The sequence below is a fragment of the Micromesistius poutassou genome, assembly GCF_964030765.1.
Source record: "Micromesistius poutassou genome assembly, chromosome: 14".
Classification (NCBI taxonomy): Eukaryota; Metazoa; Chordata; class Actinopteri; order Gadiformes; family Gadidae; genus Micromesistius; species Micromesistius poutassou.
In genome coordinates this window covers 13,188,663-13,215,866 of record NC_140284.1, presented here as the reverse complement: position 1 = coordinate 13,215,866, position 27,204 = coordinate 13,188,663, and the positions used below count along the sequence as shown (strand labels likewise).

The 27,204-nt window shown below is 43.1% G+C and overlaps 1 protein-coding gene across 1 annotated transcript in view; it reads left to right on the top strand.

Moving 5' to 3' along the window:
- Positions 1-27,204, top strand: part of raph1a (Ras association (RalGDS/AF-6) and pleckstrin homology domains 1a) — an 86,802-nt gene that overhangs the window by 37,779 nt on the left and 21,819 nt on the right. Inside the window, 2 exon segments of the mRNA XM_084478217.1 lie at positions 22,262-22,441; positions 25,242-25,316. Of these exon segments, the coding sequence (XP_084334343.1) occupies positions 22,262-22,441; positions 25,242-25,316 (255 nt within the window).

The following is a 27,204-nucleotide window of genomic DNA, read 5'->3' as shown; positions in this document are numbered from 1 at the left end:
TTGGTCAATGTTGTCCCACATGTATGTAGGAGCTGTTGTAGACATCTTCAATAATGTTGACGTATGGCTGTGGCAGTCTTATTTCCATAAGGGTGTGTGACATGACATTATGGGGCAATGTAACAAAGGCGTCGCAGAAATCCAAGAAGACAGTATAAAACTTGGCGGATGAATGTTTAAAATCGTCAATGCCAGTTTTTAGACAGAAAACGTGCTCATTCATCCCTTGTCTATTTATGTAGGCTTTCTGCTTTAGGGAGAGTATTCCTGTGTCTACTAGCCAGGGGAGGATTCGTGACAGGAGACACTTCATGAAGACCTTGTATATTGCTGGTAGTAGGGAGATATCTCTCCAAGTGGAGGGGTCATCAGGGATGTCATCCTTTTTGGGGATTCTGTGAATCAAAGCCCCCTTCCAGGATTCTGGTACTTTGCCGTTATTGAGACATGTGTTAAATATGTTAGTCAGAATTGGGCATGTCGTTTGTCTGGTAGTTTTCAACGTTTCATATGTGACGCCATCTAGTCCACATGCCACATGAAGGTCACAAATCACCTTTTGGACATCATTGGTAGTAAATAGCGGTGTGTTGAGTTGTATATATTCCACTGGGTTTAGTAATCCTGTCCAAGGGGGCACACACACACACACACACACACACACACACACAGGCACATGCACAGGCACGCACAACGCACACGCAGACACACGCACACGCACGCGCACACACACATGGTTACGCGGCTCAACGTAACAAAGAAACGGGGCAGGAGACAGAGCGACAATCCGTTTCTTCTTTTAATTGTGTGAAAAGCATGCATCAAAATGATCCTGACAATCATGGAGCAAACACAAATCAAATCTCCCGCCGCCGTCTCTCTGAGGCCAGGCTCCTTTAATCCAGTTCAGGGGGTCACGCCCCGTAGCGGCACACCCCCGTCCTGGAACATGTGGGACCAGGCCTATGAGAGAAAGGACAAAACGAGGAGCACACACACAATGACAATTGGAAGGCCAATGTGGCCATAACACACATGCACGCACACACACACACGCACACATACACGCACACACACACAGACACACACACGCAGACACACACACGCACACACACACACACACACGCACACTCGCACATTTAAATGCTTTTATTTGAATCCACATTTACAAAGAGGGGAAAAAAGATCCAAACATTTTGGGAAGAAATACTGATTATGTGACAGGTTCATCAAGCTCATGCTACCTATGGTGGCTGATACAGAGCAGAATTTTGCCAATCCTTTGGCTTCCCTCTTTAGTAATCCCCCCAACCGCAGTCCTCTGGCCACATTTTTGTGGATTTGACCTAAGCTTCCAAAGATTAATGATATGAGTTGAGATTGGTAACCTAGTTGGCCTATACGACTCACCAGTGGCTGGTATTTCAGTAGCTTAGTGTAGTAGCAGGTGTCCATATACAAATCAAAACAACAGCATACCTCAATAATGACTACAGTTTGCACACACACACACACACACACACACACACACACACACACACACACACACAGTGGAGGCTTCTCCAGTGAGGAGAGGGAGGAAGATCCTCCTTAACATTGTTGAGAATAAAAAGTGTAGATTGCCCAGACTACTGTAATGAATTAATGCCCTTAAATATGACTACTTTAATGCCTTTGTATATGTAATGTTCGTTTCCCTGGGTAAAGGGACATTAGCACCCCCTATCGCCTATTGGATATTACTGCGGGGAGGACGTTCCTCCCTCAGCCTCCATTGACTCCCATTCATTTCTCGGGCACTACTGGCGGCCGGTGGATAACATGGGGTTCAATGGGAGAGAGGAGGAAAGTCCTCCTCTGAGTGGGTGGGACTAGCTGAGGGATCTGAATCGCGTCAACGTCTATTCACGAATAGGCTGGAGCCCTGGCTGCGCTATGAACCAATAAGAAGTCCTGGCTGCGCTATGAACCAATAAGCAGGAGTCCTGGCTGTGCTATGAACCAATAAGCAGGAGCCCTGGCTGCGCTATGAACCAATAAGCAGGAGCCCTGGCTGTGGAGCAGCCCGGGGGAGGGTTTATCCCCTCAAGTCTCTAGGCTATGAGAACCAACAAACCCACTCGTATGCCTCGTATGCCCCCCGAGCGGTGCGCTACTGTTCGTTGCGGTACAGTGCGGCTCTGTTCGCTTTTTTTGGCATTTCCAACGAACGGTGCGGTTCGGTTCGCTTATATTGGCGTTTCCACCGCCAAAAGTCTGCCGAAATAAACGCACTGAGTCTACCTATTTTTTAACACTCCTCCGTTGGGTTACCAAGCCGTCTGAAAGGGTGGCGAAAATGTGGAGCTACACACACTGTTATTCTGAATCACTTTAAAAAATATCCTGTTTGGTATGACCAGGTCACTGATACTTTTGCTTTGCAACACAAACAGCGAGGAGGATTGACTTGATCTATAAATGAAGTCCCTCAATCTTAATTCACTTAAGATTGAGGGAAGAGATAAGAGACAGCAGAGAGAGAGGTCGTGTTTCCCGAAGCTCCGCTAGACAGTGGCAAAAACTACTTAATTCATCGTTCAGGTCTACTTTATTTTATTTTATTTCATGATCATAATACTTAAGAATTTATAGTTCGTTTCTGTCAACCTCAATTGCTCGATTCAACAATACTTTTTGGCACTTTGACTACCGGATCAGACCGCAGCAAAAGTCTTGGACTTTCCTATCGCCAACATGCCTCTGTACTCGGATGTCTCAGGCACAGAGACTGGGAAATGCACAGACTGCACCAAACTGCAACAGACAGTGGCTTTATTTGAAACGAGGCTAGCAGCATTAGAAAAATGCAAAGGACTCCTCCAGGATACAGTGCCGATGGGTGAGTTTGCTGAGCTAGCTCAGACAAATACACAACAGGATGATCAAAGCTACACTGTATCCTTCCCGAAGCTGGACAAGAGAGAGACAATTCCAACTGCCTCTCATTGGCACAGAGTCGGCGCTAAGCCCAAACAACATTCCAAAGTGAATCAACAAGTTCACTCAACGCCAAATGCTAAGCTTCCCAAAGCTAAAATCAGCCGGATTAGCCAATCGCTGAAGTTTACCATGCTGCTGAAGAACCGGTTCCTGCCACTCCAGGAGTCCACGAACGCGCCTGCCACCCTTGCACCCCTAAGCCCCGAGATGCGTCCAGACGGATGGTGTGGACAAAGACAGACCATGACCCTGTTGCCAGAGAGGCCAGCTGCGCATGCATCTGCCACCCGTGCACCCTTGAGCCCCAGGATGCGTCCGGACGGACGGTGGGGACAGAGACGGAACAAGAACCAGTCGCCACGGAGTCGAGCTGTGCATGCGTCTGCCACCGCCACCTCAAGCCAACAAGGGCCCATCTCACAGAAAGCAGATGAACCAGACACTCTGATTGTAGGAGACTCAACCATAAAGGATATAACTGGTAAGAAGATCAAAACATGCTACTTCTCAGATGTGATGGTTAGTGATGTCAACCAGAAACTAACCACAATTATATTGGAAAACCCCAAAATCTCACAGGTTATTGTGCATGCAGGACTTAATGATATTCGAAGAGAACAGTCAGAACTTCTGAAGAGGGATTTCACTGAACTATTGGACACACTGGACAAATTACACGTTAGGTCATTCATCAGTGGACCCATACCAGCAGTTGACAGGGGAATAAACAGATTCAGTCGTCTACTTGCTCTGAATACATGGCTTTCAAGAGTCTGCAATGAAAGAGGAAGGGGCTTTATTGACAATTTCAACTTGTTCTGGGGGCGCAAATATCTTTTCAGAGCAGATGGCCTACACCCAAACAGGTTAGGCTCAAAACTGTTAAGGGACAATCTTCTCTTCTCACTCTCCCACCATGAGAAGAAGCGAGACTACAGCCTCCCCCACACATCTACTGTCCCACTATCTGACACACAGATAGCAGACAGACCACAGACCTTGAAGAGAGACAACACCCTGCCCGACACCATCGACACCATGCCTCCCCCCTTTGCCTTTGACCTCCAGCTGTCCCCCGTTGATGATGACCACCAGCCTCATCTCTCCCATAGCCACAACGACAACTCCAGTTCCACTGTCTCCTCCCTTTATGATTTTCCAGATGAATTTAAGAAACTGAGAAATGTTGGCATCAAAATTGCATCTGCGTCAATGATACCATCCCCACGTCATGACCACAGTCTGATGCGGAGGGCGCCCCAGCCCCCCCCTCCCTGTACTGATAGTAGTCCTGATTATTACTGAGACAAAAAAGGGTTCAGCCGTAGACACAGCACAAAGGAAGTTTTGCATAATCTGTTGAACCCAAGGTTGCCTACATCAAAACATGGCAACTTTTGCATTCCTGCTGTAATCACTAAGAGAGTAAACAAAGGGAAACTTAGACGCACTGCTAACCTCTCAAATCTCATACCTATTCCCTCCAAACCCAAATCAACCTTAAAGCCTATCAATAACACCATCAGGATGAGTCTACTTAATGTTAGGTCTCTTAATAACAAATCTTTTTTAGTTAATGATTTTATTACCACTTCTCAACTGGATTTTATGTTTTTAACTGAATCATGGCTAGAACAAAATAACAGTGCAACCGTTCTGATAGAGACAGCTCCTCCCAACTATAACTTTTTTGATGTATGTAGATCTGGAAAAAGAGGTGGAGGGGTTGCTGCTATATTAAAAAATGTATTTCAGGGGAAACAGATGCTATTTGGTGATTTTCCATCATTCGAATACCTTTGTGCTGTATTGAAATGTTCCCCCAGAGTTCTCCTATTAATTATTTACAGACCACCCACATACGCTGCAAATTTCTTCGATGACTTTACAGAATTATTGTCTAGCATCTCCACAGACTTTGACTGTCTAGTTATAACTGGTGACTTCAATTTTCATACTGATGATTTTAATGATAAGTGTGCAAAAAAACTTTTTACCATTTTGGACACATTTGAAATGTCTCAACATGTGAAAGAGGCTACTCATTGTAAGGGGCACACTCTAGACCTGGTTATCACAAAGGGTCTCAATGTTTCAGATCTCTCTGTGACTGATCCTTCACTGTCTGACCATTTCTGTGTTTTCTTTAATATATCTTTTACAGACAAAATCAAATACTGTCAAAAAACGGTATATCAATGAAAATTCTAATGTACTTTTTAAAAAGGCCATCTCCTTGCTACCACCTCTCAACCCATGTTCTGCTGAGGATCTTTTAGAAAACTTTAATTTGAACATTTTGAAAGTCATAGATGTCATTGCACCTTATAAGGTTAAAACGATTTCTGGAAAGCAAAAGGCACCTTGGAGAAAAGTTGCTTTTGTAACAGCCCAGAAAAAAGAATGCAGGAAGGCTGAACGCATATGCCGTAAAACAAAACTTCATATTCACCATGACATCTATAAAGAGAGCCTATGTGCCTACAATTTAGACTTAAAAAGTGCTAGAGAAACATTTTTCTCCAATATCATTAAAACCAATACTAATAATGCCAAAACCCTATTTACAACTGTTGACAGACTGACCAAGCCCCCAACACAAATTCCACCTGACCTTCATTCCACTCAGAAATGCAATGAGTTTGCAGCATTTTATACTGATAAAATTGAAGGCATCAGACGCGCCATCAATGTCTCCACTTTAAACAAAAATGCTGGACTACCACCATATTCAGGCAAAAGTAACATGGCAATGACATGCTTTAATGTCATAGACTCTAAAACTCTTGTGGAAACTGTGACACAACTGAAGCCATCCACCTGTTGCCTTGATACTTTACCTACCAACCACTTTAAGAATGTTTTTGACTGCCTAGCAATAGACATATTGCAAATAGTTAACAACTCTCTCCAATCAGGCACTTTCCCAAAAGCCTTAAAAACTGCAGTTATCAAACCCCTTTTAAAAAAGTGGAGCCTAGATGCCTCTATTATTAACAACTACAGACCAATATCAAATCTACTAGACTAGACGGGATGTACCCAAAAAGTGAATGTAAGGAGCATTTATGGGTACAAGTTGGGAACCGGCCTACTTTACATATTTCAAGGGTGCTGAATCCAAAAAAACCGGTACCCGAGCGAAATTTTGAGTTTTTGACCTTCTAATTTGCATATCAAAATGGCCGCCAAACTGCCTATCTTGCTCAGTCGTTGGACCATTTTCCCCAAGTTTTTTTGTAAGTAGGCAATCAAAGATGATGAATTAAGTGTCTAGATCTATAGTCTGGGGTCAGAGCAAGGATATAGTGGAGGCTCAGTGCCTTTTTTATGTATATATATATGCAAAATACCAACTTTTAAGGTGAAATTAAGCATTATTTGTGTCATTTTTTAAGGCCGACATAAATATTCAGTCAATATCACTCTTAAATGTTCCCAGTGTATATATGATATGTGATGTATTCCATATTACATAATAACTAAGAAAAACACCATTGCAAGTTGTCTGAGAATTCATTTTTTTATGCAAACAAAGCATAATGCTCTTAATTCAAACATCGAAAAACCCAAGTGAATAGGGAAAAAAAAAACATGAAACTTCCCTTGAACAGTTCTACAGATCACATCTTGTTTCTGTATATTTTCTTTCATGTTTCTAGCTGAATTGCTTTGCTTTCATCTGTCTTCTTCTGTAAGTTCCATAGGTCACTTGTTTTGGTAAATTGTTTAGTAGTATTTCTTTCTGCAGTCCTTTTCCAAGTTCTTTGGTTACCCATTGCCTTGGTATGCTTGAGGACTACAACTCCACATTTAAACAAGGACATTGGTCATCACTCTGACATGTACACATTGCAGTGCATAACAGCCCCGATTTTCGGCATTTGCACTGGCGTGTTGTGCATTGTTTTTTACAGGCACACCTGATCATTTCCAGGCAACTTTCAGGTATTGGGTTCTGTGACATAAGAATGGGCTGTAGTCCTGAATCACCATCTTTCCATCCCATGTCCAAGGGTGAAGGAAGCTCAGGTGTGGCATAGTGAGCATTTCTCCAAACCATTGCCTGGTAGTGTACTCTCAGCAGATGGAAGTGGAGCGCATCGCTTGTAGGCGGCATTGCTTCTGGTTTACCTGTCCTGGAGAAAAGTATATGCCTTGCTGCATCAACAGAGTCTGTTTTATGCACATCATATATTCTGCAGACAAAAGCCTCTGAAGATCTTTGAGTCTCCTCCGTGAGATCACCAATTCCGAGGTTGCTGAGCAATTGATGGTGCATTTTCCAGACTTTCCATGATGTACTTTTGGTGTGACTTGCAATGTATGATGTGGTATCACAACCAGTTAGTGCATGAAATGCTACAAGGCTTGGTGCTGAATCCTTTGGCAGTTTGTTAAAAACAGCATCAATTGGTATATATTGTGGCTTCCTTGTGGTACCAGACAACAGCCAGAGTTTTTTACATGCTACGTGTGGGAAATGGGAAACGAGAATCACAAGTACATCAGTGTCTCTAGATGACGCGACTACTGTGTCTGACTGGCAGTGCACTGCATGTAATACCAATCGGGTATCTGCCTCTTCGTGTGTGGCTCTCAGATGAGTCAGGTTGGTTGTTGCTTTTGATGACCTAACCTCCGTCTCTTCGTCTCTGAACCCACCAGCAACTACTATCTCTTTATCATCCGGTGCCTGAGCACATAGTTCTTCAGAGAGTAGATTGGCAAGATCAGCTTTGTTGTCAGGGAGGGACAGGAAATTGGTCCAGTTTTTTGGAAGAGGCACATCACGACCCTCAACAAGTCGTCTGATTGGTTGAGCTGCTTTTGTGCGTCGTGTCCTGGTAGCACCCTTGATGGTCTCTTCTCTGTATCTGTCAAACACAACGTCTATCCTTTTATAGTAACATCCTGCTTTCAACACTGCTCTGACAAATGTGTCGGCCAGATCCCCAAATGTTACTGCTTTGTCTGGCTTTCCAAGGGCAACCACAAGTGCCTGTCCATCTATGATGAGACAAGATGACATGTCGGGAAGTTCAATAGCCTCAGGACAGACTATGTCTTCAGTTAACTTATTTACTAATACAGACTTGTTTCCAGTGCGAAGTGTCCCATTCATTTCAGCAAGGGATATGGGAACTGGCAGAAGCTCGTGTTTTAGGACAGCTGGTAAGTCAACTGGACGACCTGCCTCATAGGCCGTAACAAGGCGTTTGAGAATGTTTCGGTCAGCCTTTATGACAGTTCTGTTGTCTTTGATTCAAGGATTTTTGGCCACTTCATACAGAGATGCAAATGTTTTAGCTTTGCTCTTATGTAGGGTTGCATGGATTGGGACCTCTGGTTTATCTTTGTCCTCAGGAACAATCATCCTTTTCTCAATGAATGAATTCACTTTTTCTTGTCCTAGGTCTTTGGCAGAAAGTAATGAGCTTTGGATAGCCTCTGTGGCAACGTCTTTCGTGGCGAGATTTTGCAATGAGCCTGAGGAGACTGAATCAAACACCTTGAACCCTTTGAAGACTAAAACCAATGCCATTTCGTCTCTGTTGTCTCTCTTTTCACGGGATTTGGTAGCTTCATTGTGGACGTAGGTTTTCTCAGGTGTGTTGCTGAACATCAAATGTGTCTCTTCTGCTACATGGGACCTCATGTTGTAGGAGAGTGTCCATCTGGAAAGGGCTGAAGGTGTCTTAGTAATGCCAATGATCCCCCCTCCTTTTTTCCCTGTTCCGTTGATCCACTCCATTGCTTGGTCTGGATCGACCTGGTTGAATCGTTGATCGGACCGCTTCACAACAAAGTTGCCTCTTTGGAACTCAGATAGTACAGGTTCTGGGAGTTGGTGCATCTCAGCAATATACACTGGCCCCCATCTTGCATAGTTCAGGTGGTCATATCGCATGAAGTACGGCAACATCCAGCTGAAGGAGTGAAGATGAAGCTCCCAGAGTCCATCACGCTGAGCTCGTGTAAACTGCAACAGTGTTGAGACCATATCCATGTAGTTCCACCAGAAGACAAAGTTGACATCTTCAGATTTACTTGCGATGAAATCTTTGAGGAGACTGTCAAACTGTTCCTGCTTCAGATATGTTATCAACTGAGGAATCATTTCAGGATTTTCATCAGCAGCCATAGCAGAGATCTCATCATGGCATTCCTTGTTTGATTCTGCAGCAAACGCGAGGAATGTTGGCAACAAAAGCTGCCATAGGGCCTGCAAGGTCAGTTTGTGAGCTCTCATACCCTTGTTGTATGCTTTCCCTGACATGACAAGCATGACAGCACCCTCCCCCAGCAATCCACTCTCCAGCCACACTTCAGCTAGACCAGACCCAGCCATGTGATCTCCGATAGTCTTTAGGAAGTTCATTGCAATATGAAGTCCACCAAGCCGAGGGATTAACTTGCCCTGATATTCCTCAACACACCACTTCAGTTCCATGAGCTTGCAGTAAAGAGCTTGGTCCACTGTTATGACTGTATGCTCCTGGCCAAAATGTGATGATATTGCCATGCACCTCTTCACAACTGTATTGAGCGTATCATACTCATGAGCTGGAGCAAGGACTATTGGCAAATATCCTACTGCTGTCTGCTCTGGTTCCTTTGACGAGACTGACTGATTGAAAACGGTCCAAGAAGGTTTGGGTTCAGAATCCTGACGTCGCAGGAAGAAAGCCATGTCTGTTGCTTGTGCTTGTTTCACACACTCACTGTCTCCTTTAGGTCTGGTAAACCAGGTCTTGTTAACATGTGATGTGAATACTGGCTTGCTTGTGGCAGAATGTACATTGACGTGGTGCAGGTTCTCCAGGACATCTGGCACAACCAGTGTACGGCTAGTGGAGGGCTTCAGCATGTCAAGTTCTATATCTTTTTTTCCCCGTTGCCAGGCTGCCATTTGGGTTGCATGAAAGGTGTTCTTTCCATCTAAGGACTCATCAAGGATGTCAATGTTGTCAGCAGTGAAGTGGATGAATCGATTTGCTACCATGTTTGGTGGAATAATGGCACCGGTTGCTGGGTCCATAGATTTTAAGGTACTCTCAGCTAAGGCATTGTCTACCTTCATCACCTGCTCATAGTTCAAACAGTGGCCGGCCTTGTTGAATAACTCTACCAGCTGTTTTGATCGTGTAGCCTGATGTAGTGTAGTAGCCAGTCCGATATGTTTAGGTGTCCATTTTCTGCCGCGACTGACACAGTAGATCAGGTCCTGTGCTATGCTCAGCACTTTTCTACGGAGAAGGTCTTCATTCTTTTCAGAATTGTCATTTTCAAATGTCTCTTGACCACCAACGATTAGTCTCAGTAGCATATATAAACTATCTGGGACACATGCAATAGCGTCATCCTCACTTACAGAGAAACCTTTATGGCCTGGGGTTTCTATCAACTCTTGATGAATTTTCAGCGCTACATGTACAAGTGATAAGAAACTGTCATCTGTAGGCACATACTGAGGCAATGTTTTCTCACTCTCATCCTCATCCATCATTTCCAACACTGCTGTATTTGCCACCGTATTTGCGTACTTTGTCGGAATTAGTATGGTTTTTCGCTCGGATGGACACCTATCACCTATCAACTGTTAGCTAACTGTTAGCTAGTTTTCTCCCAGTTGCTAGCCATCTCAATATCATTGAAATACACAATTTTGACCCACTATGGTTGAAAAAGTATCATTTTGGATAAATAGGGTTAACAAGCTCAATCAATAACTAAGGAATATTGACATTTTTTGTCTAAAAAAATCAAAAAGCAGGAAACTTACCAAAGCGTGTGAAACTGTTACGATCCTCTTTGCTGTTAATTCACCTCAGGCAAAGGGTCCTCAGCGATGGGACTGACCATGCTATGTACTGATCTAAATATTCAACTTGGTACGTTTCATGGTGGTCTCTTTTTGAATATTTTTCCCTATTCACCTGGGTTTTTCCCGTCTTAGAATTTAGAGAACAAATGCTTAATTTGCAAAAAAAAAACAAAAAAAACATGAAATCTCAGACAACTTGCAATGGATTTTTTTCTTTGTTATCATATAATATGGTGTACATCATATGTCATATCAACAGGGAAAATTTCAGAGTAACTTTTATTTAATATTTATGTCGGCCTTAAAAAATGACACAAATAATGCTTAATTTCACCTTAAAAGTTGGTATTTTGCATATATATATACATAAAAAAGGCACTGAGCCTCCACTATATCCTTGTTTGACCCTTGACTATCGATCTAGAAACTTAATTTCCTCATCTTGATTGCCTACTTACAAAAAAAACTAGGAGGAAATGGTCCAATAACTGTGCAAGATGGGCAATTTGGCGGCCATTTTAATATGCAAATTAGAAGGTCAAAACCTCAAAATTTCACCCGGGTACCGTTTTTTTTGGACTCAGCACCCTTGAAATATGTAAGGTAGGCCGGTTCCCGACTTGTACCCATAAATGCTCCTTACTTCTTATAAAAGGCCTTTTTTCTGAAATCCGTCTAGACTATACCCTTCATAAGTAAAATCATTGAGAAAGTTGTTCTCCAGCAACTTAGTGACTTCCTGGCATCAACTGGTTGCTATGACACCTTCCAATACGGATTTCGACCCCTTCACAGCACCGAGACCGTCCTTATTAAAGTTGTAAACGACATCCGTCTTAACACAGACTCTGGCAAAATCTCAATACTAATGCTACTAGACCTCAGTGCTGCATTCGACACTGTAGACCATACAATACTTTTGGACAGATTAGAAAACTGGGTGGGGCTTTCAGGCACAGTCTTAAATTGGTTTAGGTCCTACCTACAAAATAGGAACTACTTTGTTTCCATTGGCGACTGTTTCAGAATCAACAAACGTGACATGTGGAGTCCCACAAGGTTCGATCTTAGGACCCTCTCTATTCAACATCTACATGCTCCCACTAGGGAAAATCATGCAAAATAACAATATTGACCATCACTGCTATGCTGATGACACGCAAATCTATGTATCTCTATCACCAAATGACTATCAGCCCATTGATCTGTTGTGCCAGTGCATTGAGCAAGTCAAAGACTGGATGTGCCAAAATTTCCTTCAACTAAATGAGGACAAAACCGAGATAATTGTATTTGGTGCTAAAACCGAAAGGCTTAAAGTTACCCAACACCTTCAATCTCTGTCCCTGAAAACCTCAATCAAAGCCAGAAATCTAGGGGTTATCATGGATTCAGATTTACATTTCGACAGTCACATCAAATCAGTTACAAGATCTGCATATTATCACCTTAAAAACGTAGCAAGACTTAGAGGGCTCATATCTACCGAAGACTTACAAAAACTTGTACATGCCTTTATCACTAGCAAGCTTGATTACTGCAATGGTCTCCTTACAGGTCTCCCAAAAAAAACTCTAAGGCAACTACAGCTTGTTCAGAATGCTGTTCTAACAAAGACCAAAAAATGTGAACATATTACACCAATTCTTAAATCATTACATTGGCTCCCTGTATGTCAGAGAATTAATTTTAAAATCATGTTGCTAACCTATAAATCCCTACATGGTTTAGGGCCAAAATATTTAACTGATATGCTTCCACTACATAAGCCTTCCAGGCCACTAAGATCCTCTGAGACCAATCTGTTAATTATCCCCAGAGTCAACACGAAACATGGGGAAGCAGGATTTAGTTACTATGCAACAAATAGCTGGAATAAACTCCCTGAGGATTTAAGACTTGCCCCAACTCTGACAGCTTTTAAAACAAGACTGAAGACTTTTATGTTTGCTTTAGCTTTCTGCTAAATCTTAAATCTACAATGCTTCTATTTTATTTATTTTTTTATTTTATTAGTAACTTTGCCTTTATTTTCTCACTTTCTAAAATGCATTTTTTTAACTCTGCCTTTCTAAAATGTTTTTTTTTAAACTTTGCCTTTATTTTCTATCTATTTTACTTTTTACTTAACTATTGTTTTATTTTGTTGTGTGACAATGTTTGTGTGTGAAGCACTTTGAGTCTGCCTTGTGTATGAAAGGTGCTATATAAATAAAGTTGCCTTGCCTTGCCTTAACACCATGACCAACATTCTGAAACATCCATTAACATCCACATTTGCCTCAAACAATGTTAAGCTTACAGCCCATGTCAATAGTTGTGGAATTATGTTCTTGTTGTTCTTTTAATTGTTTGTTACTCTGACCGTTCTGTTTGATATTGTGGAAAGGATGTTAGTGAATGATTCAGAGCATGATGCATTTTAAATGGCATCACTTTTGGTCTTGTGTCTTCATTTTTCTTAAAACAATTGTAGCTGAAAATAAACATAGGTAAATTACAACAAAATTACAATTACAACAAGCTTCATTCATTGAGGGAAAAAATAGGCCCAATGATAAGCCCAGATTTTTTTAATTTAGTTTTACAAATCAAGAGTAGGCCTGATTTGACTAATTGGCTTTGCATCCTTTCCTACTGCCCTTGTAGTCCAAGACATGCTGCCCACCAGCTTTCAAAGTACAATGCTGCCACTGGTGTATTTGTATCAATTTTATTCACATAATTATTCCTCCCTGCTATTTTGTAGTTCACCAAAACACCCTGAAACAACTTGAGTATCACATACTTATGCCACCATACGCCACTAACAGTGCAAGCAGGCCAATGGCAACGAAGCGCACAGTCCTTCCTCCCTCACTTTAAAAACCACCAGCCGCCACTGACACACGCACACACACACACACACACACACACACACACACGCACGCAGACACAGGCACACACACACACACACACACACACACACACACGCATGCACACACACACGCACACATACACTCACTCGCACACACACACACACGCACGCATGCACACACACACAGACACGCACGCACGCATGCACACACACACACACACATACACACACAGGCACACATACACGCACACGTGCACATGACCGCTGTCAAGGAAAGTGGATTTTTTTCATGTCTTTCGTATCACTCCGCAAGTAGTCTGGTAACTCATCAACCCCAGCGGATTTGGTTACCTAGCGACGTCACTGTCAAGTTTTCACCCGCTCCGTATCCAGCTTGTTCCACGCTTTAAGCTCTCATGGTCCCTCCTGCGGTGTATTCCTTGTCCGCATCCCCTGCCATCCAGTTGTCATATGATTCATGCAGACTGGCTTTGAACGGCTGATTCCATGGATGTGTGCCGTGTTTTTCCGCCGATGTGGCGATGCTGTATGGTTATGCTGTTGCTTAAATAAATGCTTAAATGCTTAAATAAATGGACTACATAAGTTGACTACGAACAATTATTGAAGTTTGACATTTCGTCCAGCAAATTTGACGACAGCTTGAATTTCAGGTTGTGCTTTTTTCTTAATAGTGCCATGGCATTTGAACGTTCACTCGCGCTTCGACCTTCTTGTTCTTGTTTTACGCTGGTTGCCATCCAGTTTATTGATGCGTTATCGCCCACTTCTAGAAAAAACTGACCCGGCGTCTGATTGAGACCGGAGTTTATTTGTCTAAACGTGTAGCCACATCCGGCAATACCATGGAATGTCCAGCTGGCGCAATTTCGCAATATACCCCAAAAAAAGTGGTTACCGCCGATATATTACTCATAGACTACTGTTAGATTTAAGCTAGAATTCAACAACATAAGTCAACAACATAATTTATTGCAGCAATTAAAATTTTCAAAAATACATGCGCAGCCGAAATGTAGGCTACCGATCAAACGCCACGTCACAAGGCATATAATAAAATCAGATTCCATTGCTGTTGTGTGGGAGGTCGCTTTCGAGCTGCACTTGCTGACTCCCTCTGATTTTAAATCCAACCATCATGGTTAAAATGTCCTTGTATTGATCAATGACAGAAGACATACTGTACATGAATCATGCTGCAGGCGTTTTTTGTTGCAATTGTTTGCCATAAAGCACTGTAGGCGCGTGCACTGTAGGCGCGTCGGTGAGGCTGTGATGAAGTTCACTATTTATTGGACCGTGTCTAGACAGTTACGAACATCCCTGACCTTAGTGGAGTGCACAATCGCCAAGTTGAGAGCGTGGTTTCTGCAGTGAACGTAGACTGCTGCGGGAAACGATGCGTGCCTTTCCCGCTTACATTGCCCGCACCATCATACCCCTGCCCAACAACATGGGCAGGAATCGATCTAGACCAGCAACAGCAATAGCCGTGTCAATGCCTCTGCGTTTGAATGATAATGAATTAATGGAACGTTGCATTTTTAATGTTGACACCAAAGTTTCTAGACTAGAGAGTGTGCGGCGCGCCAATCACTGAATGAATGAATGAAACCTTCTGCGAAATCAGAGAAAGTCTGCCCTTTTTGCGGCGCAAAGCATGTTTCAAAAATCAGCACATTTAAATAAATGCTATAGTTGTCACACAGACACATGCTATTTTTTATTTTTGTAATATGGAATTATTTCAGGGGAGAGAATGCCGTCAAACAATGTACGCACGGTGCGTTCGGGATTAGGACTGATATAGCATATTTCGGCCTAGGCCTAATCAATTGTGTTTTAATATTTGTAGCATTCATATTAGTCTATTCTTTTTGTAGGCTACTCTGCTGTTGGCCTTGATGGGGAGATATTTTTTTGCTGCCACAAAATATAGTTAATCCAACAACATTCCTGCGTCTCCCCCACCTACCGAGCCCATTTCAGCACCGTGTCAGTGGACAGCTACAAGCCTACGACGTCGTAAGAGCAGAGCACGTGCGTTCATGTTAAGAGGAGTTTCGGGAAATGCTCGAAAAGATTTTACGAAGCATCGAAAGATCCTTCGTAAGAAGGATCGTACGAGCGTGGATCCATCGTTATTGGGAAATGGGGCCCAGGTTTGTTGTCTGGGCAGGCTCTATATACTGCGGTCCCGCTCCAACCCACATCTGCCCACAATCTCCTAATTAGTATGGAGAGCAACACAGGCATACAAATAGCAGGGGCGGGGGTCAAAGACCCACCTGGGTCGTCACATCCCCCCCTTAAAAGAGAAGCCCACCTAGATGGGATTCTGTACCAAAGAAACAATCAAAACAATCAAAATAAATCAATCAATAACTAATCAATCCAAAACAAGTAGAAACAACCAAAAACAACAAAAACTCAACCACCACCAGCTATCTCCAACCAACACTCATACACACTACCACTCCTCTCGCCCACCAGTCTCCAGACCTCCTGTCCCACAGCAAAACCAAGCAGCAAGCACTTTAAGAGGGACAGGGGAGGAGTGAAATAATAACATGCATGAAATCAACCACCTATTCCACCACCTCCGGGCGCTAACGCATGGGAAGTTGGAACCATAGGATTCAATTCGTATTTGTTTATTTTGCCAACTCAGTTTATGGAGTGAGATCAACTTTTAACCAGAAACGTTTGGAAGTTAGTTGAAACAGCTCAAATAAACAGTTTACAGTGCAACTTGTAGTTTTATATTCACTCAATGTAAAAATCCTTTTAAGACCAGCAATTTCAAGTTATTGTTTTTACAGTAACCGTACCGCACCGCTTGGTGGAAACGTACCATTACAGTCCGTGGTATTATCTGTTAAAGCTCCACTACCTAACTAGTCCAAACTGAACTCTGATCTGCTTTGTCTGTAAATGTCTCCAGTCTTATCTTAAATCCATACGACGCATTTCAGCTGAACAATAACCTAACGCACAGCATATATCACGTCAACATAACATAACACAGAGCATATATCATGTTAATATAACATAACAATAACATACCGCAGAGCGTATATCATGTTAACATAATATAACAATAACAACGCAGACATATATCATGTTAACATAACAATACCATAACCCAGACATATATCATGTTAATATAACATAACAATAACGTACCGCAGAGTGTATGTTAACATTACATAATGTAATGGAACCGAGCGGGGTCGCGTACACAAAAACTGTGGGCTTGGCCAAGGAAGCAGAGGCAGTAGTGGCTTAGGACAATGTTTTTAATGAAATAGGGCTTGAACAAAATTATCAAGCAGTGGAAGGTCCAAAAGCATGAAAATGCAAAAATTAGGAAAACGAAATTAAGCAAAGAAAATACAAAAGTAATTAACTATAAAACGTCAACAGTTCACTACTTCTGCATTAAGTACTGTTGTAGTCTCTTACCGCAGAGAACTACAACTCTCAGAGTAGGTACAACACCATGGACACTGCCAGACCCTACCAACATTCAACAAAACCAGGGGAGACATATACAAGGCGGCCAGCACCATTAACAATAGACAGGGGAACATTCAACAATCAATTGTGACACCAACAACAAAACCAACTCTGAGACAAAACACATAGATTGCACCTGCCCTTACAAACATTACGACATTATTTCACACTCAGCTAATTAAACATATGAACGAAATTCACCACAGAAGGCTTGATCAAGGCCGATTCCACAGGGAACTCCCCCATAGTAAAGTCACTGTTGGTCCGGACTTAGTTCCGCCCGGAACCAATATCTGCGTCCCTGTTCCTCATCGGCATCCTTTGCCCGTCGACGCCGGAGCCGCACAAGAAACCACAGGTGTTACTCTCCCAATCTATTTTGCTATGTAAGCGTGGCGCCCTACCTACAATCACGACAATAAATATGTGCAACATGCATTGAAGTAACTTAATCGTTTTGTCATTCCTATAACCGGTTAAAATGTCCATTGACGTTGTGCAAAACTTGCAAAGTAAAGTGCAGGATGTTTGTGGCGTTAGCCACTTAGCTATGGCCAGTAGCTGGTGCCTCTTTCCGTTTGCGCCAGTCCACTCTTTGTGTGTTATCAGTAAGTGTATTGATCTTCTTTACTCTTCTGGATTTCACACGGTATCAGTATAAATGTCAGACCATCCATGTATGTAGTGCGTGCGTGCATGTAGATGTAAACAGCTGACCAGGAGGCCAGACGAGTGCCGAGCCGGCACTTCTCCTGTGTGGTCCTCTGGACCGTCACACATAACAATAACATAACAAAGAGTGTATATTATGTAACATAACATAATAATAACATAACGTGGAGCGTATATCATGTTAACATAATATAACATAACATAACCCAGAGTGTGTATAATGTTCCGTCAGCTCAACAATAACATAACACATGTCATTATATGATTAGCACAGAATGATTATAATAAGAAACGTCATGTAATACAGGGAGCAAAGTAGTAAAACCATTAACTATTTATGTTAAAACGTGATTTGGCTTCTGCCATTTGTATTTGTGTGTAGGCCTATATGTTTTGAAGAAACATTATAATAACATAATTTATATTTCATACAATTCAGTCATGTTGTATGTATCAATTGTATTCATAATGGAGCAGGTTTAGAAACGGGCCGGCCTACCACTCCATAATGTAGGCTGGGAATCACTCACCATAACAATAGTGGGATCATTAGAACCATTAGAGACTTGGGACTGGACTTGGACTTGTGTTGGACTTGGACTCGTGTTGGACTAGCAAAAAGTTACTTGTGCGCATCTCTGGCGTACACACACACACACACACACACACACACACAAACACAAACAAACACGGACACAAACACACACACACACACACACACAAACACAAACACAAACACACACACACAGACACAGACACACTCACACACACATAAACACACAACACTTTTGAGATACAGCTGAGCTCATTGTAGTGACCAGCCCTGTCACCGCTGCTCGCTCCTTGCTCCTTTCTAACCCACAGAAAACCATTCACGTTGCGTGTCGCTGATCCACAAATATTTGGTCCTTGTTTCTTGTAAAATGATGGCCAGATGGATATTTCACCATTCTCAAAAACATATTTTATACTTTTAAAATGAGATCCACACTCCCTTTCAGAACAGAATTTGAACTTCTTTCACAAATTCCTAATCTCTGTCGTAGACCTCTTTGAGTTCTGTCCAATTGTACGGCACATGATCCTTAGAATAGCAGGTCTGTTGAGGTCTGTTGAAGCCAAACACAAATAGATATATCCACACAAATACACGTTCCACAATTACACATTTTAACTAGTGTCTTAAATTGATATCCACACTATCCTTCAGAACAGAATTTTCACGAAAACTAGTCTTTACACATTTGCATGGAATCAAAATAGGGTCAAAAGTTTTGTATGGACAGGAAGTGCCAGGGACGAGGTACTGAATGTTACGTGTGAAACAACAATCTAGCGATGATTGTCTGGAGAACTGGGGTTGAAATACTGTGTGCTGACGGAGGATTACCAGCAGGTGTGTAGAGCGGGAGATGAATGGATGATGAGACTGGCCCCCACTAGGTGGCAGAAGTGGACAGCGTGACAATAAACCAAGTCTATGGGTACAAGACGTTTGTCCCACATTTGTTTGCTAAGAATCAAATCTACGCATACAAAACAATACGTAACGTTGAATTATAAAAATTTTCTACTAAGTAGATTGTGGCGTGTGTGTGGATGATGGCTGGTTTCAGCAGTCTCTACCAATCAATGTGCAAAGGTTAAACCAGCCATCCCACACACTGCGAGAGATCTTCTAAATAACAGCATGGATCACAGTCGTCATGTATCATTGTCCTCAGAAGTCAGCGTCCTGCGTCCTAGTTCTGAAGAGCCCTGGGGTGGGGGTGTGGCATCCGCATTGCTACATTGATGTTTTGCAGAGATTAGCAAGATAGGTCGACCTTATTCCCCCCATGGCATCACGTAACGTTAGATACATGGACAGTTTGTACTACGTTACCAAGGTCACTGGCCTGTTAAACATTCCTTCATGTCGTCTAACGTGATGGGATGGTAGCCTAATGTGATTATTTATTGCCAACATGAAGAAATGCACAGACAGCGATACAGCTGGTGAAGTAGAGTAGAAGGCAGTACTAATACAGTGAAAGCTTCAGATACAAGATGGTCTCCTTAACATCTCACCCTCCTCTGTGTTCACGACATCGCTCTACCATGTCTCACACACTCTGAGACGCACACTCTGAGACATCATATATATTTGAGGAAGAATGATACCTTGAGGTGATGTAGAGATTAACTTTTTTGTTGATGAAATGTTTATTTCTTCCTTCCACTTTAACAATGCCTTTCAAAAGAAATGGTAAACTAAGCAAGGCCTCACCTTCCCAGACCCAGGAGCTGAATGGGAGCTGTGGTTACCACAGACGCTTCAGTCAGTCCTGGTCCCCCAACCAGTGTCATGGCTCTCTGACCAATAGAAACCCTGATCCCCTTGAGATGGACATGGCCCTATCTGTACTGGAATACCAGCAGATGATAGGAACCATTCTAAACAATGTTCTGTAGTTCCACTCATGTTACCTTTTTTATAGCATCTATTGTTTTAGGTTTACAGGCACAGAAAACAATAATGAACAATAAAAAAAACAGTACCACAGTCACTGATAGTACCTCCAGAAGTTAGTTGTACAACTACAAATGGGACAGGCAGTGGGCTCTTGTTGAAGAGAACTCCCAGCAGCAAAGTGGTAGTGGGTTTAATTATTATTGACCAAACACTAACAACAGAACAGCAGTACATTAACAGTAAGTACTTCTAGACCTAACGCGCGGCTGTGCAGTAGTCTGCTCTATTATATAACAGACTACTGACACAATCTAGTGTCACTACAGTACTGAACCTCTGGGCAGAATGATCAACCTTTCATTGGCCTCACCCTAGCAAAGGGCCAACATGTCAGTATTTGTCAGACCTTAGGAAAGAGCAGGAGGATATTAGAGTAATGTTTGAAGATCCTCATCCTATCTCATCCATGTTAAAGTCTCCTGTGGGCCACAGAGAGGCTGGTGGAGTGAGGAGGGAGGGTGGACTGAGGGTGGAGTGAAGGAGTGAAGGAGTGAGGGTGGAGTGAAGGTGGAGTGAGGGTGGAGTGAAGGTGGAGTGAGGGTGGAGTGAAGGTGGAGTGAGGGTGGAGTGAAGGAGTGAGGGTGGAGTGAAGGTGGAGTGAAGGAGTGAAGGTGGAGTGAAGGAGTGAGGGTGGAGTGAAGGAGTGAGGGTGGAGTGAAGGAGTGAGGGTGGAGTGAAGGTGGAATGAGGTGGAGTGAAGGTGGAGTGAGGGTAGAGTGAGGTGGAGTGAGGTGGAGTGAAGGTGGAGTGAGGTGGAGTGAAGGTGGAGTGAGGGTAGAATGGGGGTAGAGTGAGGGTAGAGTGAGGTGGAGTGAGGCAGTGGCTGTATGGGAGGGTGGCTTCAAATAAAAATGGCATTCTCTGCGATCCAGGAAACCATGCCTTCTATGATAGTAATGGATTCATCACCTCTAATCCACACTCATAATAGTTATTAGCAAGCCAATAGGGTCTCACATATTGCCAATGATATGCAGATTATTTTCTCTCTGTATTGATCGTATTCATCTTATTATGAACACATTTTTTCTGAACAAGAAATACATTTAATGTTTAGCATTTTCTTCAGTCATGTTACACCACTAGGGGTCCACCTCTAGAACAGTCATGTTACACCACTAGGAGGTCCACCTCTAGAACAGTCATGTTACACCACTAGGAGGTCCACCTCTAGAACAGTCATGTTACACCACTAGGAGGTCCACCTCTAGAGCAGTCATGTTACACCACTAGGAGGTCCACCTGTAGAGCAGTCATGTTACACCACTAGGAGGTCCACCTCTAGAGCAGTCATGTTACACCACTAGGAGGTCCACCTCTAGAACAGTCATGTTACACCACTAGGAGGTCCACCTCTAGAGCAGTCATGTTACACCACTAGGAGGTCCACCTGTAGAGCAGTCATGTTACACCACTAGGAGGTCCACCTCTAGAGCAGTCATGTTACACCACTAGGAGGTGGGTCTAATTCTGTTCTGAAAGTGAGTGTGGACTGCCTCTTTAAATTGCATCAACTAGAGTTAGGTCACTACTGGGACAGCCCTTAGTCTCAGTTCCCTCTCAGCCTATAACTAACTAACTGTAACTAACTCTTTCTCTAACTCATCCCACTATACTAACTAACTAACTAACTCTTTGTCTAACTCATCCCCACTATACTAACTAACTAACTCTTTGTCTAACTCATCCCCACTATACTAACTAACTGTAACTAACTCTTTGTCTAACTCATCCCCACTATACTAACTAACTGTAACTAACTCTGTCTCACTCATCCCCACTATACTAACTAACTGTAACTAACTCTTTGTCTCACTCATCCCCACTATACTAACTAACTGTAACTAACTCTGTCTCTCTCTCTCAGGCCCGTCTGGTCGCCCACTCCTCGCGCTCCTCTGTGGCCTCTGCCTCGGGGGCGTCTGTTAACTCCGCCTCCTCCATGGACTCATTGGACAGCGTGCTGCGCTGCGCCCAATCAGACGCCAACCACTCTTTGGCCACACCCCCTCCTGAAGGAACCAATCAGGGGCCAGCTAGTACAGAGGTACACGCCCACACACTGTTCTCCTGTCTTAAGTGACCTTCCTCTCTCTGTATCAACGGGAACGCCCTGACAGAAAACCAGGACAACCAGCACCCAGTATATCCAGTAGAAGTCTGTGATTGTACTGGGCAGCTCCCAGTATATCCAGTAGAAGTCTGTGGTTGTACTGGCAGCTCCCAGTATAACAGATGCTGAGAGGAAACAGACAGATTGCTGCCTAACTCCATTCTGGCTGAAGAAGCTGACCAAACGATGTTACTATTGGGACCTGGTAACCATGACAACCAATAGTAACATAGTTTGGTCTTCTTCAGCCAGAATGCAATTGGGCAGCACTAATCTGTCTGTTCCCTCTCAGCTAAGACATACGTTTAATTTACAGCTGCTTTAACGGGGCTTTGGCCAATCAGACATCAACCAGCCTTCACCTGAAGGCACACGTTTCATTGACAGCTGGCTGTAGAAGGCAGCCAGCTGATTGATATATATAGTATATATATTGGATATAGCTCTGGCGGGATTATTTCATTTGATTAATGGAATTTTACTCTTGCCCGAAAAAAAAAACATTTGGAAATCTGAGGATGGCACGACATGGATTTATTTTGTATTCATTGTTCCTGAATGATGATGCTATAGCGCGGATAATAGCCTCACCCTGACCTCCGTATGAAACACAAACACACTCCGACTCAGCCACCACACTTAATGTTACCACACACCGCGTTGGTCCTAGGAGGTCCCAGGACAGCGACGCCATCCGCCATCGACATTGACTTTCAATGGTCAAATCCTATTTCATTGCAGAGCTGCCAGCAACACTCTGATTGGCTCTCGCTCTGTGAGTAGCCCCTCCTCCCCTGCTCTGAATCATGCTCATCAAGTCAGATAACAGTGCTGGGCTACCCATCATAACTATCTATAACAGTTAGCTGTAAACTACCCCTCATAACTATCTATAACAGTTAGCTGTAAACTACCCCTCATAACTATCTATAACAGTTAGCTGTAAACTACCCATCATAACTATCTATAACAGTTAGCTGTAAACTACCCATCATAACTATCTATAACAGTTAGCTGTAAACTACCCATCATAACTATCTATAACAGTTAGCTGTAAACTACCCCTCATAACTATCTATAACAGTTAGCTGTAAACTACCCCTCATAACTATCTATAACAGTTAGCTGTAAACTACCCATCATAACTATCTATAACAGTTAGCTGTAAACTACCCATCATAACTATCTATAACAGTTAGCTGTAAACTACCCATCATAACTATCTATAACAGTTAGCTGTAAACTACCCATCATAACTATCTATAACAGTTAGCTGTAAACTACCCATCATAACTATCTATAACAGTTAGCTGTAAACTACCCATCATAACTATCTATAACAGTTAGCTGTAAATTACCCATCATAACTATCTATAACAGTTAGCTGTAAACTACCCCTCATTATCTCATATAGGTTTTGGTAGTCGACTTATCTAACTGTCAGCAAGTTAACGTTATGGTACTTGCGGAAATTCTATTTTAATTAAATTAGCATTAAATGTGCCTAGGCTTACCTTGAATAAATCTTTAAACCCTATCCAGGAGCACGACAGATTGTTTTCCACTGTGAAGACCACAACTCCCATGATCCCCGCTACCTCATTATGGCATCAAACCACCTCTTTTGTTGTTGTTTTGATGAGCCACTTCTTAAACCTCCAGCAGCTCTGTTGTTAAAGGTTGTATCAGTGATGTTGGGTGACGTCTCTTCTGTTGGTATTTGGAGCGAGATCCCAAACAAACAGAGCCAGCTCGCCCCTCCCTTCAGTGTTTTGTGCGTCCAGTAAAAACGATCCTGAACGCAGCGCAAACCCCACAACACCCGCCCCTTGTCGCTGATTGGTTGGAATACTATTTATTTTGTTTTTGATTTTCTCCTACAGAGGAGAAAATAAACATAATGAATAGGAGAGAGAGAGACCACCATGGGAGACCATTAGGCCAATATCCTTGAAGCACTTGAGCAATCTCACAAACCCTGCATTTGCGCACACATAACACAATTACAGACACACAGAACTTGCATGTGTGCGCACATAAAACATTTGAACCCACAGGTACTACTCGCACACGATTCAAAACTCTTCAAAACACTGAAACGCTCACCCTTACACACACGCTGTACCTGTGCAAACACACGCTGTACCTGTGCACACACACACACTGTGCACACACACGCTGTACCTGTGCACACACACGCTGTACCTGTGCACACACACACTGTACTTAATACAAACTGGTGTTGGGAGAAGTCGGTGAACAAGGAGACAGGGGAGAGCAAGGCTTTAAGGGGAGCGCTGGAGAGACATCAGTGTTTTCGTTTGGCATGTCTTTGTAACCAAAATACACTTCATTACTTGTTTTAAAATGTTGTTTATATATAAGTTTAGTGTTCATATTTTGTCTATAAATGCATTTATTGTTAATATATTTTTTATTTGAGTTGATTGTTAAGATATAACCTTGATTTTGGCTTGGTAATTGTCTGCAAGAGTTTTGTATTGTTCGCAAGAAGTATGTGTGTTTGAAGGCCAAACGTGTCCGTGAACTGTCTCCATGTCCTTCTCTTAACCACAGTTCTTACAGCCTGTAACAAAGCACTCGATTCATCCATTGCTGCTATTTAACACTCCTCTGTTCTCCCTCTCTCATGCTCTGTCTCTCCCTCCTTCTGTGTCTCTCTCTTCTCCTCCCCCCTCTATGTCTCTTTCTCTCACTGTGTCTCTCTCCAAAGCATTCCTATCTGGACAGTGAGACCTCTCTGATTCTAAAGAACATGGCGGGGAAGCCCTCCCACCTGCTCACTAAGGTGACGCCTCCTCCTGCCCTATTGGTCACATTTAACCCCTTCTGCATGAGCCAATCAGCATCCATTCCCTTCTCTGAACCACTGTAATGGATGTCCACTGTATGTCTGTCTGTCTTTCTGCCTTTCTGCTGTCTCTCTGTCTGCATGCCTGTTTTACTCTCTGTCTGTCTGCCTGCCGAGGGTGAGTTAGCATGATACAGAAGCTAGCTTTGTGTGTGTGTGTGTGTGTGTGTGTGTGTGTGTGTGTGTGTGTGTGTGTGTGTGTGTTGACAGGGCTGATCTGGGTACAGTAGTGAGGTAATGAGGAGTCAAGCGTGTGTTGACAGGGCTGCTCCTGGTGGTCTGTGGTCTGTACTGCTCTGCTCCTCTCTGCTATGTGGGTCAACAGACTCACAAACTGCACACAATATACAAAACATTTCAGCCATACAGAATATTGGAGCTAGTATTTGATGCCAAGTATTTCTTATGCCTGTACGACTATAATATAATATAAGTCGACTATATTAGTCGACCATTTAAACAGTGGTCAGAGCAGGAGCTCAGTATTATTCAGTGTGTTATTGCGTGTGTGTGTGTGTGTGTGTGTGTGTGTGTGTGTGTGTGTGTGTGTGTGTGTGTGTGCGTGTGTGTGTGTGTGTGTGTGTGTGTGTGTGTGTGTGTGTGTGTGTGTGTGTGGAGGTGTACACCTTTTGGCAGAAGTGGAACAGCCCTAAGCCCTTTAAGCCAAACACATGTGCACAGTTCACACATACATAACACCACCATAAGATAGTGTTTTATTCTGAGATAGGAGGATGAGGAGAGAAAGACGGTCAATAGATTGAGGAAGGACTTTATGAATAGAGAGAGAGAGAGACAGATTGTGATGGATAGATAGATAGATAGATAGATAGATAGATAGATAGATAGATAGATAGATAGAGAGAGAGATTGTGATGGATAGATAGATAGAGAGAGAGAGAGAGAGAGAGAGAGAGAGAGGTAGATATAGAGAAGAGATGATAGATAGAGAAGTATAGAGAGAGAGGAAGAGGGTGAGGACAGATAAAGAGATAAGCTCTACTTCATGTGCATTGGCCCAGCAGATAAGCCCCTCCCTTTCATTCGCTCTCTCCCTCATCCAGCAACGAGATGTTGAATATGTTCGAGTCAGATGGACAGACACACAGAGAGACAGGCAGATACAGAGAGACAGAGAGACAGAGAGACAGGAAGACAGAGAGACAGAGAGACAGGCAGATACAGAGAGACAGGAAGACAGAGAGACAGAGAGACAGAGAGACAGGCAGATAGACCTGGGACCTGGGACGTGTAGTGCTGATGAGTCATGTTTAGGTCTGATATATCAGTGGAATATCCAGATAGTGGCAAAGGATCTGGGAGCTCCAGGAGCTTAGAGCTCCAGGAGTTTGGAGCTTCAGGAGTTTAGAGCTTCAGGAGTTTGGAGCTTCAGGAGTTTGGAGCTTCAGGAGTTTGGAGCTTCAGGAGTTTGAAGCTTCAGGAGTTTGGAGCTTCAGGAGTTTGAAGCTTCAGGAGTTTGGAGCTTCAGGAGTTTGGAGCTTCAGGAGCTTGGAGCTGTAGTCATGTGCATCTGGAGGAGAATACGAGGGGCTTTATGGACCTTTGCTGAACCTTTCCTCTGAAGAGACAGAGGCCTGATGTCACCATGAACTCCTGTTGGAAGAAGAAGGTAAGACAGACTGAGATAGAAACTCTGAGTTAGACCAGGGGAGGGAGACCAGGTCACCTAGACCAGGTCAGACAGACCAGGTGAATGAGACCTGGTCACTTAGACCAGGTCAGACAGACCAGGTGAGTAAGACCTGGTCAGTTAGACCAGGTGAGAGAGACCTCATCACTTAGACCAGGTGAGTGAGACCAGTTG